Here is a 15,896-nt window from a genome sequence, read left to right on the forward strand (position 1 = left end):
CCTAGAATTCTTATAATAATTTCCTTTTTGTTTCAGTACTACTTTTGTCTTCATACTACTACTCCATTGCAAATTCTCTTATAGGGATGCCCACTTTGAAGTGGTTTTAATCCACTCTTATGATGGGACATCTGTTAATTTCTCTTTCTCTTTCTCGCTCTCACTGTTCTCCCTCAGTAGTTTCTGTTTCTTTTCTGCTCCAGCAAAATGACCTTGCCAAGACTTGTTACCTCAGACCCATGTCATTCTTCAGTACATGTGCTTAATATACAGGCAATCTTTCCTCTTCCCTCTAAGTCCTCATGCAGGATCTTCACCCAAAAGATTGGCTTACATCTTTTGCTTCCACGGATGCTGCTTAACCTGCTGAGTGCTTCCAGCATTCTGCTTTTTGTTCCAGATTCCAGCATCTGCAGTCTCCCTTTTCTTCTCAGGAAGAAATCTGTCATTTGTATTGCACCTTTGTAAGCATAAGATAACAGAGGAAAGCAATAATACTACAAGGTACAAATGCTGGTTTATTAATGTATGTTTTAATGTTTATTACTCTATGTTCAAAGTAAGTTCCACATCCTTTGAGAAGCGACCAAAGTTGAGTTTGATGTCATGTGCAAGTATGCACAGGTACAATGAAAACTTAATTACAGCAGTATCATATAAGTCTCATTCACAAGGAAAAGATATGCATTTAACATTAATAATTAAATAATAAAACACAACCAGGACCCGCTCCCAGGGCCTCACAACCGGTGTCACTTTTTGGTATCTCAAGGACGTAGCCTAGAAGGCGAGTGCGCCTTCGCGGTTCCAGATTTTCGTGGCTCTGGGGACGTGCTGATTCTAGGCTGGTGCCCCTGACTGAAGCATCATGAGAGAGCATGGAACATCAGGAGTAGCAGGTTAGCTGCCAGGGGTTGTGTGTCTAGAGAGCTGCGTCTTTCTGGTGCCAACTCTCTGGGTGCAGAGCTCAAGAAAAAGCGACACAACGGACTTTTAATGTCGTAAATCAGCGAGTTGTTTGTTATGTCTCCCATCTTGCTGTGAAACAGGGACATATCTTTTAGGGAGATAGCGAGCATGTGGCATGTCAAATTATCAGGTGAACGAGTATTTTTGGGGTACTTCAAGCCTGTGTCTTTATTGATGCTTGCTGCACGCTTGAGTGCTTGGAGGGTGCCGATGCTTTTTTGCTGGCGGGGGTGGTGGGGGTCGTAGCCTTGCTGCTGCTTGTGCGTGGGAGGGGAGAGCTGGGAGGTAGGGCTTTGGGGTTCTAACTTTTAACTGTCATTCATTCTTTGGGGCAGTCTTCTGTTCTCGTGGATGTTTGCGAAGAAAAAGAATTTCGGGATGTGTATTGTATACATTTCTCTGACATTGTTACAGCTATATAAGACCCTGGTCAGACCCCACTTGGAGTACTGTACTGGTTGACTTTGTGGTTAAGAAGGCATATAGTGTATTGGCCTTCATCGACCGTGGGATTGAGCTCAAGAGCCGAGAGGTAATATTACAGCTGTATAGGACCCTGGTCAGACCCCACTTTGAGTACTGTGCTCAGTTCTGGTGACATCACTACAGGCAGGATGTGGAAACTATATAGAAAGGGTGCAGAGGAGATTTACAAGGATGTTGCCTGGATTGGGAAGCATGCCTTATGAGAATAGGTTGATGAACTTGGCCTTTTCTCCATGGAGTGACGGAGGATGAGAGGTGACCTGATAGAGGTGTATAAGATAATGAGACGCATTGATCGTGTGGATAATCAGAGACTTTTTCCCAGGGCTGAAATGACTAACACGAGAGGGCACAGTTTTAAGGTGCTTGGGAGTAGGTACAGAGGAGATGTTAGGGGTAAGTTTTTTTTATGCAGAGAGTAGTGAGTGCGTGGAATGGGCTGCTGGCAACGGTGGTGGAGGCGAGTACAATAGGGTCTTCTAAGAGACTCCTGGATAGGTACATGGAGCTTAGAAAAATAGAGGGCTATGGGTAACCCGAGGTAATTTCTAAAGTAAGTACATGTTCAGCAGAGCATTGTGGGCCAAAGAGCCAGTATTGTGCTGTAGGTTTTCTATGTTTCTATTAAATGTACCTATTGAAACCTATTGAATTACAGCAAGAAAGTCCATTTTAGTGAAAAGTGTTCAGAGTATTGCTAAACTGTAGTGATTTAGATTTTGCCAGTTGATCCATGAACTGAATGGTTGGAAGTGAAAGAGCTGTTCTTGAGTCTGGTGTTTTTTTGGTATCTCCTGCCCGATGATAACTGTGAAATGATGATAGGGCCAGATGGTGGGATCTTTGATGATGGATGTTGTTTTCTTTGCTTAGGGGACTGGAGTATTGAACTGGAAACTCCATTATTTGGAGAAGTATTGATTTCCGTTATCATTTAGGGGAATTACACTGCTGAGGTAAATTGCTTCAGGGTATTCTAATCAGTCTTATCAGTGCTAATGCCAACGTAAAAACCAGTTCCAACAGTCTTTCAGAGCTACCTAGCAATACAATGGGCATGACACATTTGTGTGACAAGAGTCCCTTGTTTGCATTTGTAATACAGTTTGCAAATTAACTATCCAGATTCTATATTTATTGCAATATGTTTTTCATTGAGTAATGCATTTTTTTTGCGAGCGTGATCCTACATTTTCCTCTGTGTCACGTTGTATTTCTAGCCAGCATTCTGATCTGTTTGTGTCTCTCTTCCAGAAGCTCAGTGGGAGCATGCAGTCGGATGAGGGAACAGAGTGGCTTCTTGAACTCCTCACAGAGGTGCAGTTGCAACAGTATTTCCTTCGCATCCGTGATGATCTCAATGTTACCCGGCTCTCTCACTTTGACTATGTGAAAAATGAGGATCTTGAAAAAATTGGAATGGGCCGTCCTGGTAAGGAAAGAGCTTTTCATTAACTTTAGAATTTTACCAATGCAAAAATAGCTCAGAAATGTTGAGAGTGTTGAAAGTTTTTTTTAAAAAAAACAGTATCCACTCAAGTCACTATCAGTGGAATATTTTCAAATTTTCCACTTTTTCAAATTTACATTTACATTTTCAAATATTTTGGAATATTTGAAAAATGTAGAATGAGGTAGTATGAGACACTTTTTTTTTGAAGCTGTCAGGTACATCAGACCTAAAAATCACTCCACCAGTTATACTGTCTGCTTCCATTTAAGTAGCTTTAATATGTCCCCAGTTGACAGTTCCAGTACTCTATTACTGGGCATATCTCATCCAAAACACTGGTGTTCATTCACTAATAGTTTCTGTAACTTACTGACCTGGGACTCCATCCAATTTACCCAGATTGTATCTCTCATCTATGCACTAGAGGCAATTTCTAAAAACTTTTATAGATGTGAGGTGGAGGGTATATTGACTGGCTGCATCACAGCCTGCTATGGAAACACCAATGCCCTTGAATGGAAAATCCTACAAAAAGTAGTGGATATAGCCCAGTCCATCACAGGTAAAGCCCTCACCACCTTTGAGCACATCCACGTGGAGCGTTGTCACAGGAAAGCAGCATCGGTCATGAGAGACCTCCACCACTACCCACGTAATGCTCACTTTTTCCTTCTGCCATCACGAGGAAGGTACAGGAGCCTCAGGACTCTCACCACCAGGCTCAGGGACAGTTGTCACCCCTTGACCATTAGGCTCCTGAATCAGAGGGGTTAACCACTCAGCTTCTCTTGCCCCATTACTGAAATGTTCCCACAACTTATAGATTCACTTTCTAAAACTCTTCATCCCATATTCTCTATTTATTGCTTATTTATTTATTATTATTATTTTTTAAATTCTCTTTGTAATTGCACAATTTGTTGTCTGTTGCACACTAGTTGTTTACCCTGTTGGTGCGGTAGTTCATTGATTATATTATAGTTATTGGATTTATTGTCTATGCCTGCATAAAAATGAATCTCAAGGTTTTATAAGATGACACATACAGTGACATGCAAAAGTTTGGGCACCCCTGGTCAAAATTTCTGTTACTGTGAATAGCTAAGCGAGTAAAAGATGAACTGATTTCCAAAAGGCATAAAGTTAAAGATGACACATTTCTTTAATATTTTAAGCAAGAAAACCTTTTTTATTTCCATCTTTTACAGTTTCAAAATAACAAAAAAGGAAGAGGGTCTAAAGCAAAAATTTGGGCACCCTGCATGGCAGTACTTAGTAACACCCCCTTTGGCAAGTACCACAGCTTGTAAGTGCTTTTTGTAGCCAGCTAAGAGTCTTTCAATCCTTGCAAAAGGCTTCTAGTTCTGTGAGATTCTTGGATCGTCTTGCATGCACTGCTCTTTTAAGGTCCATCCACAGATTCTCAATGATGTTTAGGTCGGGGGACTGTGAGGGCCATGACAAAACCTTCAGCTTGCGCCTCTTGAGGTAGTCCATTGTGGATTTTGAGGTGTGTTTAGGCTCATTATCCTGTTGTAGAAGGCATCCTCTTTTCATCTTCGGCTTTTTTACAGACAGTGTGATGTTTGCTTCCAGAATTTGCTGGTATTTAATTGAATTCATTCTTCCCTCTATCAGTCAAATGTTCCCTGTGCCACTGGCTGCAACACAAGCCCAAAGCATGATCGATCCACCCCCGTGCTTAGCAGTTGGCGAGGTGTTCTTTTCATGAAATTCTGCACCCTTTTTTCCTCCAAACATACCTTTGCTCATTGCGGCTAAAAAGTTCTATTTTAACTTCATCAGCCCACAGGACTTGTTTCCAAAATGCATCAGGCTTGTTTAGATGTTCCTTTGAACCTTTTGAATAGAACTTTCTGGCCACAATGAGCAAAGATATGTTTGGAGAAAAAAGGGTGCAGAATTTCATGAAAAGAACCCCTCTCCAACTGTTAGGTACAGGGGTGGATTGATCGTCCTTTGGGCTTGTGTTGCAGCTGGTGACACGGGGAACATTTACCAGTAGAGGGAAGAATGAATTCAATTAAATACCAGCAAATTCTGGAAGCAAACATCACACTGTCTGGAAAAAGAAAGCCGAAGATGAAAAGAGGACAGTTTCTACAACAGGATGATGAGCCTAAACACACCTCAAAATCCACAATGGACCACCTCAAGAGGCGCAAGCTGAAGGTTTTGCCATGGCCCTCACAGTCCCCTGATCTAAGCGTCATCGAGGATCTGTGGATAGACCTCAGAAGAGCAGTGCATGCAAGACGGCCCAAGAATCTCACAGAACTAGAAGCCTTTTGCAAGAAAGAATGGGCGAAAATCCCCCAAACAAGAATTGAAAGACTCTTAGCTGGCTACAAGAAGCATTGATACTTGCCAAAGGGGGTGTTACTAAGTACTGCCATGCAGGGTGCCCAGACTTTTGCTTCGGGCCCTTTTTCTTTTTTGTTAATTTGAAACTGTAAAAGATGGAAATAAAAAAAGTTTTCTTAAAATATTAAAGAAATGTGTCATCTTTAACTTTATGCCTTTCGGAAATCAGTTCATCTTTTACTCGCTTAGCTATTCACAGTAACAGAAATTTTGCCCGGTCTTTTGCATGCCACTGTATGTACTTTGATAATAAATTTACTTTGAACTTTATAATGGCTAATAAACCTACCAACTAACACATCTTTGGCTTTTTGAAGGAAAGCAAAGTACTTAAGGAAAACCCACACAGAGATGATGTGCTGATTCTGTACAGGCAACACCGTAGGACAGTTTTGACCCTGCTCACTGAAGAGGTGCTGTCCGGCTAGCTCTGCACCCCTGGTCAGCTCAGACATTAAAACGCAATCTTGCTTTCATTATTTTAAAAATCTTGACGTGAAACCCATTTAATAAAATGAGATAATGCCATTCATCTGCTGCTACCCAAATATGATTCAGCAAAAACATTCATTTCCTATACAGAATCTTTTTCAGGTTGATGTACAGGGTTTTGGTATTTTTGTCATGACAGATAATTAAGATTAGGGTTTCTGCAGTAGATGACCTTCACATTTGGTGATAACATAAAAGTCTGACAGAATTAAGTTGATGTGAAAGTAAATCTGAGCATGTGAGTTGTGCCAGATGCTATTTACATGATATGTGGCTATTAGAGGCAACACGTTAGCACAATGCAATTATAGCGCCAGTGACCTGGGTTCAATTCGGTTGCTGTCTGTAAGTAGTTTGTATGTTCTCCCTATGACCATGTGGGCCTCTGAGTGCTCTAGTTTCCTTCTGCATTCCAAAGACATGCAGACAGTAACCTTAGTAAATTGGTCACGTGGGTGTATTTGGACAGCACGGGCTCGCTGGGTCAGAAGAACCTGTTACTCTATTGTATCTCTAAATAATTTATAGTTTTTGGAAACCAGATGATAAGGAAGTACCTATTTGTGAGCATATTTTAGAATGTTTTGAACCTTTTGTGGATAATAAATTATCCAAAAGGTTCCCACTGTATAGACTTTTTGACTATTTTGTTGTGATAATTATTCTGCAAGTTCATTGTTAAATATCTGTGCACCATGAATGTGCTCACTGTCCAGGTGAACATTTGTTGAGAGTGTACAAAAGGTAATTTATCCAAAAGCTCTGTTGCTTACTCAATAGTGAGAGTAATCTTCTAAAAATAATTTAATAATCCCCTCTGAACTGTTTTGCTTTTTTATACCTGGAGTTGTGAAAATTAGATTAACTTGGGTTTATATCCTGAAGAGAAAGAAGGGCTTTTCCAGGAGCAGTGGAACAGAAACTGGGCCTGGATTTGCTCTCACTGTTGATTTTAGAATGCAGCTCATGGATATGGTGAGGTGCATATCTGTAACTTCACGGTTGAATGTGCAGTAGGTCTGTCGCCATTTTAATAATTAAACCAGATGATGGGGAGTGCAAGCCATTCCAGGAATGACACTTGGCATACCTAGAAATGAGATGTCAGCTTGGTGAAGTTGCAACATCATGTTACGTGCAGAATAACAGCAAGCAATAGATGGAGCTCAGTGATCCCACAACTATTGGTTTAGATCAAAGCACTCATCCAGAGAGGAGGGGTTGAGAGCAGGGGTGTGGGAAATGTATTCGATCAGGGCAAGAGCTTTGTGAAAAATGATTGTGAGGAACAAGTAAAATATTTTGGAGACACCTGTGCAGAAAATATAATTGGTCCAAATATGGCAGATGCTTTCAAAATCCTTTGACTGTCTAAGACTCAGAGCAACTGCATAGCTTCCTGCATTACAGGCTTTGTTCAAATTACGTTCATGTGTCGGTGAAGACAACAAAGTATGGGCATGTTCCGATCCAGCTGGAAGGTAGTGGTCAGTTGCACTGTTGTTGCGAATTGTTGTTTTCCATGTTGTTTCAATTGCACAATCAGAATTCACTTTGACTCCATCTCTTACTCACTGGTATCTTAAGGTTTGGGCTAGATGAGTATTTGATACTTCATTTTATAACATAATTAGAAAATGAATTCTGTTGTACATTTAACACCTTCAGCATCTCAGTTATTTGCAATGCAAGACCTAGTATGTAATGTAAATTGAGTTCTTCTCGAACTGGTTCTATGTGCCGCGAATGAGGTAAATATAACAGGAAGGGAAAGTTTGGAAGAAGCATAAGACGTAGGAGCAGAATTAGGCCATTCAACCCATTGAGTTTACTCTGACATTCCATCGTGGCTGATCCCAGATCCGACTCAACCTATCCATCTGCCTTCTCACCATATCCTTTGATGCCCTGACTGATCAGGAAACTATCAACTTCCACCTCAAATATACCCACGGACCTGGACTCCACCGCAGTCTGTGGCAGAGCATTCCACAGATTCACTACTCTCTGGCTAAAAAAAATTCCTTCGTACCTCTGTTCTAAAGGGTTACTCCTCAATTTTAAGGCTGTGCCCTCTAGTTCAGGATACCGCCATCTTTGGAAATATTCTCTCCACATGTACCCTATCTAGCCCTTTCAACATTCGGTAGGTTTCAGTGAGATTCCCCCCCACATTCTTCTAAATTCTATTCAGTAGAGGCTCAAAACTCCCAAGCGCTCCTCATATGTTAACCCGTTCGTTCCTAGAATCATCTTTGTGAGCGTCCTCTGGGCTCTCTCCAAAGACAACATATCCTTTCTGAGATATGGGGCCCAAAACTGTGACAGTACTCCAAGTGTGACCTGACTTGTGTCTTATAAAGCCTCAGCATTATCTTCTTTCTTTTATATTCTTTTCCCAAATACCCTGAAACATCATCCTCAATAATAGACTCCAACATTATGTGAAACACTGATGTCTGTCTGACTGACCTGTAATTTCCTGTATTTTGCCTGCCTCCCTTCTTAAGGAGCAGAGTGACATTTCAAAATACATTAATTATTAAAGTATGTATACTACATATAACCTTGAGACTTATTTCCTTTCAGGGAGCCACAAAACAAAGAAACTCAATAGAACTCATTAAAGCAAAGACCGTCAAACACCCAATGTGCAGAAAAACAAAAACAGATCGTGCAAATAATAAAAATAAGCAAATGACACTCAGTTCAGAAGTTCATGAAATTGAGTCCACAGCCACAAAACCAGCCATCACTGCAACCAACTCAGAAACCCATTAGTTGCAGGAAGCACTCAGTTTAACACAGAGATGAATAAACCTTGCAGCGGTGAGCTGAACCAGCTGGTCCCTCATCTTCTATCTGACACCCTGACCATTTCATTCTGATCTGTACTTAAATCACCCAAAGGATGTGGAAGCATTGGAAAGGGTGCAGAGGAGATTTACCAGGATGCTGCCTGGTTTAGAGAGTATGCATTATGATCAGAGATTAAGGGAGCTAGGGCTTTACTCTTTGGAGAGAAGGAGGGTGAGAGGAGACATGATAGAGGTGTACAAGATATTAAGAGGAATAGATAGAGTGGATAGCCAGCGCTTCTTCCCCAGGGCACCACTGCTAATACAAGAGGACATGGCTTTAAGGTAAGGGGTGGGAAGTTCAAGGGGGATATTAGAGGAAGGTTCTTTACTCAGAGAGTGGTTGGTACGTGGAATTTTCTATTTTCTATTTATGATTTATAATTTAAATTTTTAATATTTACTATCGATTTGTAATCCAGGGAGCGGGAAGCGCAGAATCAAATATCGCTGTGATGATTGTACGTTTTAGTATCAATTGTTTGGCGACAATAAAGTATAAAGAATGCACTGTCTGAGTCAGTGGGGGAGGCAGATACACCAGTGAAACTTAAGAGACTACTAGACAGGTATATGGAGGAATTTAAGGTGGAGGGTTATATGGGAGGCAGGGTTTAAGGGTCGGCACAACATTGTGGGCCGAAGGGCCTGTACTGTGCTGTACTATTCTATGTATCTATATGTAAACTCAGGTCGTTTCTTGCTCTCAGACCTGGTCTCTGCCACTTCGATATGCTCTCGGACCTTGGCCCTGCCACCTCGATCTGGCCTGTACATGAGCATTCCAATTTGGCCCAGTACTTAAATTTATCAAACCTTGGGTCTTTTCTTGCTCTTGGGCCAGGCGCCCAGTCGCAGGCTCCGCCCACCTCAACTCAACATCGGCTTGCCTCCATATCGTTCCATCGAATCTCCTCCAAGTCTGCTCCAGCAATAGCCAAACACTGGTTCATTCCCCAGTCTCATGTTCAGGCCAAGGCATCTTGATTCAGCCCGTATACGCCGTGCTGCAACAGTCCTGCACCTTTAAGACTTCATCGCTAAAATGCCAGGTCATACGGGCAGTTCAAAGTTCAGCTCCGAAAGAGAAGTTACAGGCTCTTGATTGCAGTGATCGTATCCAAGAAAAAGTGTGATGAATGCAGTAATTTTTGGTTTTGTTTGCCACCCGGAAGTCATTGCTGTGCTTCACCGGTGCCATCTTAAACCAGAAACATTCACACCACCACCTCAGCTATCAGTCTTTCTCTCTCCTCCTCTTTTTCACCCATTGATGTTGCAAGAGCTCCTGGCCTAACTATCATGCTACACAGCAGTGCACTTACTGACTACCACCTTGATCAATACATCTCAGATGATGACAAAAATGAAGGAATGGGTCATAAACGCAGAAGTTCAGAGGCATAGGGATGGGGGGGGAAATACAATGTGCAAAGGATGCTAAGAGAAAAGATTTAAAAATCTCTTCTAGTGAAAATAAATATGACAGTCATCTACAGAGACAATAACTTAAGTAGCCAGTTGGTTACTTTGAAGTCTGTTGTTAAACACAAGTTCAATATTACCAGCAAATCCAGGCAGGTGGATTGACAATTTTAACAATTTGTCCCTATGTTTATGTCACCAATGATCATTTTGTGGCTCTTATTGAAATGTTCATGAGTTATTAACATTTCTGTGTGTCTGTAGGCCAGAGGCGACTATGGGAAGCTGTAAAACGAAGGCGGGCCATTTGCAAGCGCAAATCCTGGATGAGCAAGGTACATCTGTGATGTTGATACGTGTATGATTGTTCCATATACAATAAAATGAGTTCCAAGTCTTGATGAAGGGTCTCAACCCAAAACATTGATGCTTCCTGGCCAGCTGAGTTCCTCCAGCATTTTGTGTGTACTGCTTTGATTTCTGGCATCTGCACATTTTCTCTTTTTGTGATCCAAGTTCTATCTTTTTTCCAAAAATATAATTGTCTTTTTGTTTAGTCTGAAAGCAAGTCAGATTTAGCTGCCAGTTTTGCAGAACCTGGCATTGTTTTGGATGATCAGAAACTCAATTTAATGTGTGTAGATTGAAGACTAGCTAACGCTTTTGCAATAGTATTAAGATTTGGTTGAAAATAAATTTTCCTTTGTATCCTTTTATTTTGCTCCTTGTTTTTTTAGGTGCAGATTATAAAATGTTGGTGAAGTCTCTAACTCTGTATATAGTTACTGAACTTTGTGAACTTTGTTGGTTTGTTTCTATTAAAAAAATGCAGAATATTTTGGAGTTGATGAAAGTGAAGTCCAGTTTGTATGAGTTGTTTGTGCTTTGTGCTTAACTATTATCAGCTGTTATTTCCTGGACTGTATTGCTTTCTTATTATATTGTGCTTGGCCCAGAATCTCCATAGACCTTTGGTTAATATCTGTCTCCCTCTGTTTCTGTGCCAAGGTTACAAACAAACAGGAAATCCAGGATTAAGTATCTTCTAAAATTACAACTGTATATTGCCATTTTTGGTAGCAGTGACAGATAGCATAATCAGCAACTCTAGGTCCTGGTATCAATCAATCAACAAATCACAGCCTCTCCGTGATGAAATCAACACTTGCTTTTATCATTCAGGGTGAATGGAAGTTTCAGAAATTCTTGATATAGAATGAATGTAAATGAAGATGCCACCTATTTACAGCCATCATTATTTTTAACAAGTAGTCTTTTTCTGTGACAGGACTAAATCTCTTGATCCACATTTTGTAACTATGGTGAATTAATGGTTAGCTGAGTTTCAGTAGAATGGAATTGTAACCCTTTCAGTGTTTGGAATAGATGGGTTTAATGTGTTTGACCTTCTTCTATAACACTTGGTTGCAGTGAGTTGCTGGCACAGTTATTTTCATTCGAAGCTGAGTAACCTTCTAGCTTTATATTGCAGAAGAAATAAGGTCAAATAACTTCACCTTCTGAAAGTAATAATATAGTCATTAAAGAAAAGTCAGAATCCTCTACGCTGTTAAATATTTAACTAAGAAACTTCATTCTGATTTTGCTTCTTTTCCATAGGCATTGCCATTCAATGATAGGAGAGTTAAAATATAAAGAGATAATTATCAAAAAAGAGATGAAGAACAGTTTTTAATTATCCATTGATAATTGGGATAAAAACTTTGCTATGTGGTGGGTGTTAGCATGCTTTTAAAAGTATGAAGAGCAGATAGTCTGAATGGGGATAAAATTAACCTTGGCAGGATTTTCATAGCAGGTGGCAGCCACCCTGTTATATATCCTGTCTGACTCAATGTTTCATTAATGTCTGAGGCTTGAAAAATAAGGTGGTGTATAAACTGACAACCAATCCACTGCCAGCTATTTTATGCCCTTGGCAAAGCTGAGTCTTATCCATTTTCTTCAGTTTAAGATTATCTACAGTATTTTACTGTGTGATGAGTCAACGGCCTGAATGACCCAAAGAAGACAACAGAGTTCTGTTTGGGTCCTGCAGATCACATCAGCTTTAACTGTCAATGTGAATAAATAGCACTCTTCACATTGAATCACCTTGTTCTTATTTCCTTTCAATCCTATTACCTTCACCTGCCTGTGATCTTAAATTTTGCCTTTTTTCGGCATAACTGCCTATTCTGCAATTCAGTTGTGTAATAAGCAACATAGGATAGTACAGAACTTGAAAGGCCATTGGGCCACAATGTAATGCCAGTCTTGATGCCAACTTATTGTAAATGCCCTCCTCCTGTGCTTTATCCATATCCTTCCATTCCCTTCATATTCATCTGCCAATGAAGGTGGCTCTTAATCTCTACCAAACTGCTATCTTCCACTATTGCTCCATGTAACTCATTCTAGGCACCTACACCTACCACTGTCTACATTTTATAAAAAACTACTTATCTTTCATGTCACTTTTAAACGTGACCCCTCTAACATTAAAAGCATGTTCTCTGGTGTTTGACATTTCTACCCTGGGTAAAATATTTTAACTGCTTATGCTGTCTATGCCTCATAACTTTTAAAAACCTCTACCAATTCTCCACCCAGCCTCTGATGCTCCAGGAAGAAAAGCCCAATTTTGACCAACCTTTCCTTGTACAGCTTATATCCTCTAACCCAGGCAGCATCCTGGGAAACCTGTTATGCATCTTCTCCATAGTCCCCACATTCCTTCTATAACGGAGCAACCAGAACTGCATGCAGTACTTCAAGTGTGGTCTTTATACAGCTGCAATCTTTGTCTTGTATAATTATAATCTTCCAATAGAGAAGTTTCTCTTGTCTCAGTTCTAAGTCTGCTTTTGGAGTTCAATGGACATCCCTTCTACTTCGTTGAGTGCCCCATTCACATGAACCCACAGCTACTAGTTGAAAATGAAATGTAATGTAATTGGCCATTTGTTAAATGTACTATTATTTTAACAAGGCCACCTATTGACACTGAATTGCCAAGCCATTCCACAATAACGCTTGGTATAATGAACATTGAGAAAAGCAGCTACTATTATTAAATATGCTTTATATTTTGTAAATATTTCTGTGCACATTCATATTTCAGCACAAGTAGAAACAAGAGTAGGCCATGGGACTCCTCATGCCTGCTCTGCTATTATATTCAAAAAGATCATGGCTGTTCTTGTTATTTAGCAGTATTTTTCTACAGTCATATATTCTCTGATTCTCTTAGTATTTAAAATTTATCAGTTTATTTTAATTTAGCTGAAAAGACTCTACTGCCCTTGTGGGTGGAGAATTCCAAAGGTTTATATCTTTGTGGATGAAGACATTCCTGTCATTTGAATAGGTAGTCCCCATTTTAGTACTGTGATCCACTAGTCCTAGACTTAGCATTCAAGGGAAACAAAGATGTAAGGGAATAGGACCAAGTATGAAGCGATTTATCTCCTCAAGACTGCTCTCCCTTTCAATAAGATCATGTTTGATTTTCCTCAACATCATTCACCTGATGTGCCTTTGTTTCATTTGATTTCCCCAATATCCAGAAATCTCTTCATCCAAACAAGCAACCTGAATAACACATAAACCCATCTTTGTTTTGAAAGTAATTAATGACTACCTGCTGCAGTATTCAGTGGTGCAGTAGCACTGCAATCCCTTGAGCCGAGTATAATATTATCCTAAGAGGTTGTCTATTGGTGGGTCCTCATGTGGCTGTAAAGACTGATCCATAATCCACATATTCTGGTCCACTGTGGGCAAGAGTAAGTGGTGGCTGTGGTTAGTGGTTGGATCCTTTGGTTGTTCACTACAGCGTTTTTGGGGTGTAGTGTTCCAAATTTTACCTCACTGAGTGAAAAGTTTTCTTCATTTCTGTCCTGAATGGCCACTATCCTTTAGTGGGACACTTCTGGTAAGATGGCAGCAGAAGTGTCATCTTCTGTTCCATCACAGCGGTTTCTGTGGGGTCAACCAGAGGTGTTATAGTCTTTTATAAACTTTTTTTTAATGATAACAAGACCCTGCTGAACATTAAGAACTTAAAGTGCTGCAGGTCTAACCCATCAACATGTTGCTTGTTGGCGGAGAAACTGAAGGAGCTGGACTTGGTGCACATCATGCTATGGTCTGCATCAGAGAGGCCTTAGAGGAGTCAGTGTGCAGTCTAATAGTGAGTGATCAACTTAGTGCTTTTCTTGTCTTTTTTCTTGTCTCTTATCCTATCACGACCCTTTTGGACTTTATTAACGTAGAATCCTTCATGTCCGATTTGCTGATTTATTGGTGGACTGCAGGGGAGCTGCGTGGCCTCGGTTGTCGCAAGGATTACGCTACAAGCTACAGTGCCGCCTGTTTACAGCTGCCCAGCAGAGAGTTGGTGGACTCCATTGGAGGTGGTGTGGCCCAGCATCCAAGCTGGAGGCGCTGCTGCCGCTCCCCAATGTTCGATTAGCAGAAGAGAAGCAATATTGTGTTTTACTGCAGTGTACTGCAACATTCATGGACTCTGGGTCTTGGACTATTTTTTTTGTGTGACTGTATTTTACTGATATGCGTGCTATATATGCATTTTGCTGTGTGTGACTGCTGGTACCGTGTTTTGCACCTTGCACCTTGTGTTTTGTACCTGTTTCATTTGGCTGTATTCATGAATTGCTGAATGACAATTAAATTTGAGCATGAACTTTTCATTATTCTAACTGTACATTTTTAGGTGTTTAGTGGAAAGCGACCAGAGTCAGAATTCCAACCTCAGCCAGGAACAACATTTCGCAAATTACCAACTCCTCCACCACCACCGCCACCTGAAGGGAATCAGTCACTGACCTGTTTGATTAGTGAGAAGGATCTAACACTTCATGAGAAACTGGGTGATGGATCCTTTGGAGTAGTCAGACGGGGTGACTGGCAGTCACCTTCTGGTAAAGTTGTAAGTATGGATTTATGCTGTGATGAATTTTCAAACCAGATTGAAAATTTTAAGAAGCAGTGGCTGAAACTAATCAGAATACAATTGTTTTTCTGCATTATTAATTTAAACCCTGTTTTATTGTGTTACTAGGTCATGTGTATCCTAATCTTTAACATATTTTTGCATTTAATTTTCCTCCAATGTCTTTTTTCCTGCACGTTTCCAGACCCATGCAAATTTCTCTGCACTTGCTCTTGTTTTCTTTTCCCATCTTAGCTTATTGCCGAGGACTATTCTCATTAACATTCTTTCATTCCAACCTCACTTCGCATTGCAGCTTCCAGGGGATCAGCATGGAGATCGTTGCAATCCAAGACTATTCATCCACTTGCAGTCAAAATTCTTTTCAACTGCTACCCCAGGAAATTTAGACCAATATTGAGAACCTGATGGAGGTGTAGCTCTAGGTGGGAGTCGTTTGCCCCATAAAGTCTTCTTGCATAGTTATACCTCCCCCTTCTTGCAAAGCCTCAGGATTTGTGACCATGATTAGCAAATCATAAGCTTACTTGCATAATACAGATGTGAAAAGTTATCTATATCAGAAAAGACTGAACAAACTGGAGAACTTCTGAACTAAATGACTTCTGCTACTGTGTAGAGTTGGAAATAATTCTACATATGGGTAAAATCAGAATCAGGGCCTATAAATGATCACTGATAACTCCATTTACACAATTTGAAGCCTTACCCAATCAAGATTGAAACTCACCATCAAAATAAGGTGAGTAGCTTAGCTACATTTAAGAAGAGCTAAGGTTGCGTGTAGCACAGGTACTTTTGTGTAGTACAGTTGCTTGTGTGGACCTTTTGGTGTAAGTGGGCTATGTCT

General features: G+C 40.4%; 1 protein-coding gene across 12 annotated transcripts in view; it reads left to right on the forward strand.

Annotated features, from left to right (window-relative positions):
• tnk2b (tyrosine kinase, non-receptor, 2b) overlaps nt 1-15,896 on the forward strand; it is a 244,249-nt gene that overhangs the window by 147,895 nt on the left and 80,458 nt on the right. For 10 of the 12 annotated variants that reach the window (XM_072255152.1, XM_072255156.1, XM_072255157.1 and 7 more), the window contains exons 2-4: nt 2,710-2,887; nt 10,333-10,403; nt 14,807-15,022. In XM_072255152.1, the coding sequence (XP_072111253.1) occupies nt 2,725-2,887; nt 10,333-10,403; nt 14,807-15,022 (450 nt within the window). In that variant the 5' untranslated portion in view covers nt 2,710-2,724. The remainder of the gene's footprint in view (nt 1-2,709; nt 2,888-10,332; nt 10,404-14,806; nt 15,023-15,896) is intronic. The other 2 variants (XM_072255150.1, XM_072255149.1) reach the window with 1 other exon arrangement.

The sequence above is a fragment of the Mobula birostris genome, chromosome 4 (genome assembly GCF_030028105.1).
Source record: "Mobula birostris isolate sMobBir1 chromosome 4, sMobBir1.hap1, whole genome shotgun sequence".
In the NCBI taxonomy this organism is placed as follows: Eukaryota; Metazoa; Chordata; class Chondrichthyes; order Myliobatiformes; family Myliobatidae; genus Mobula; species Mobula birostris.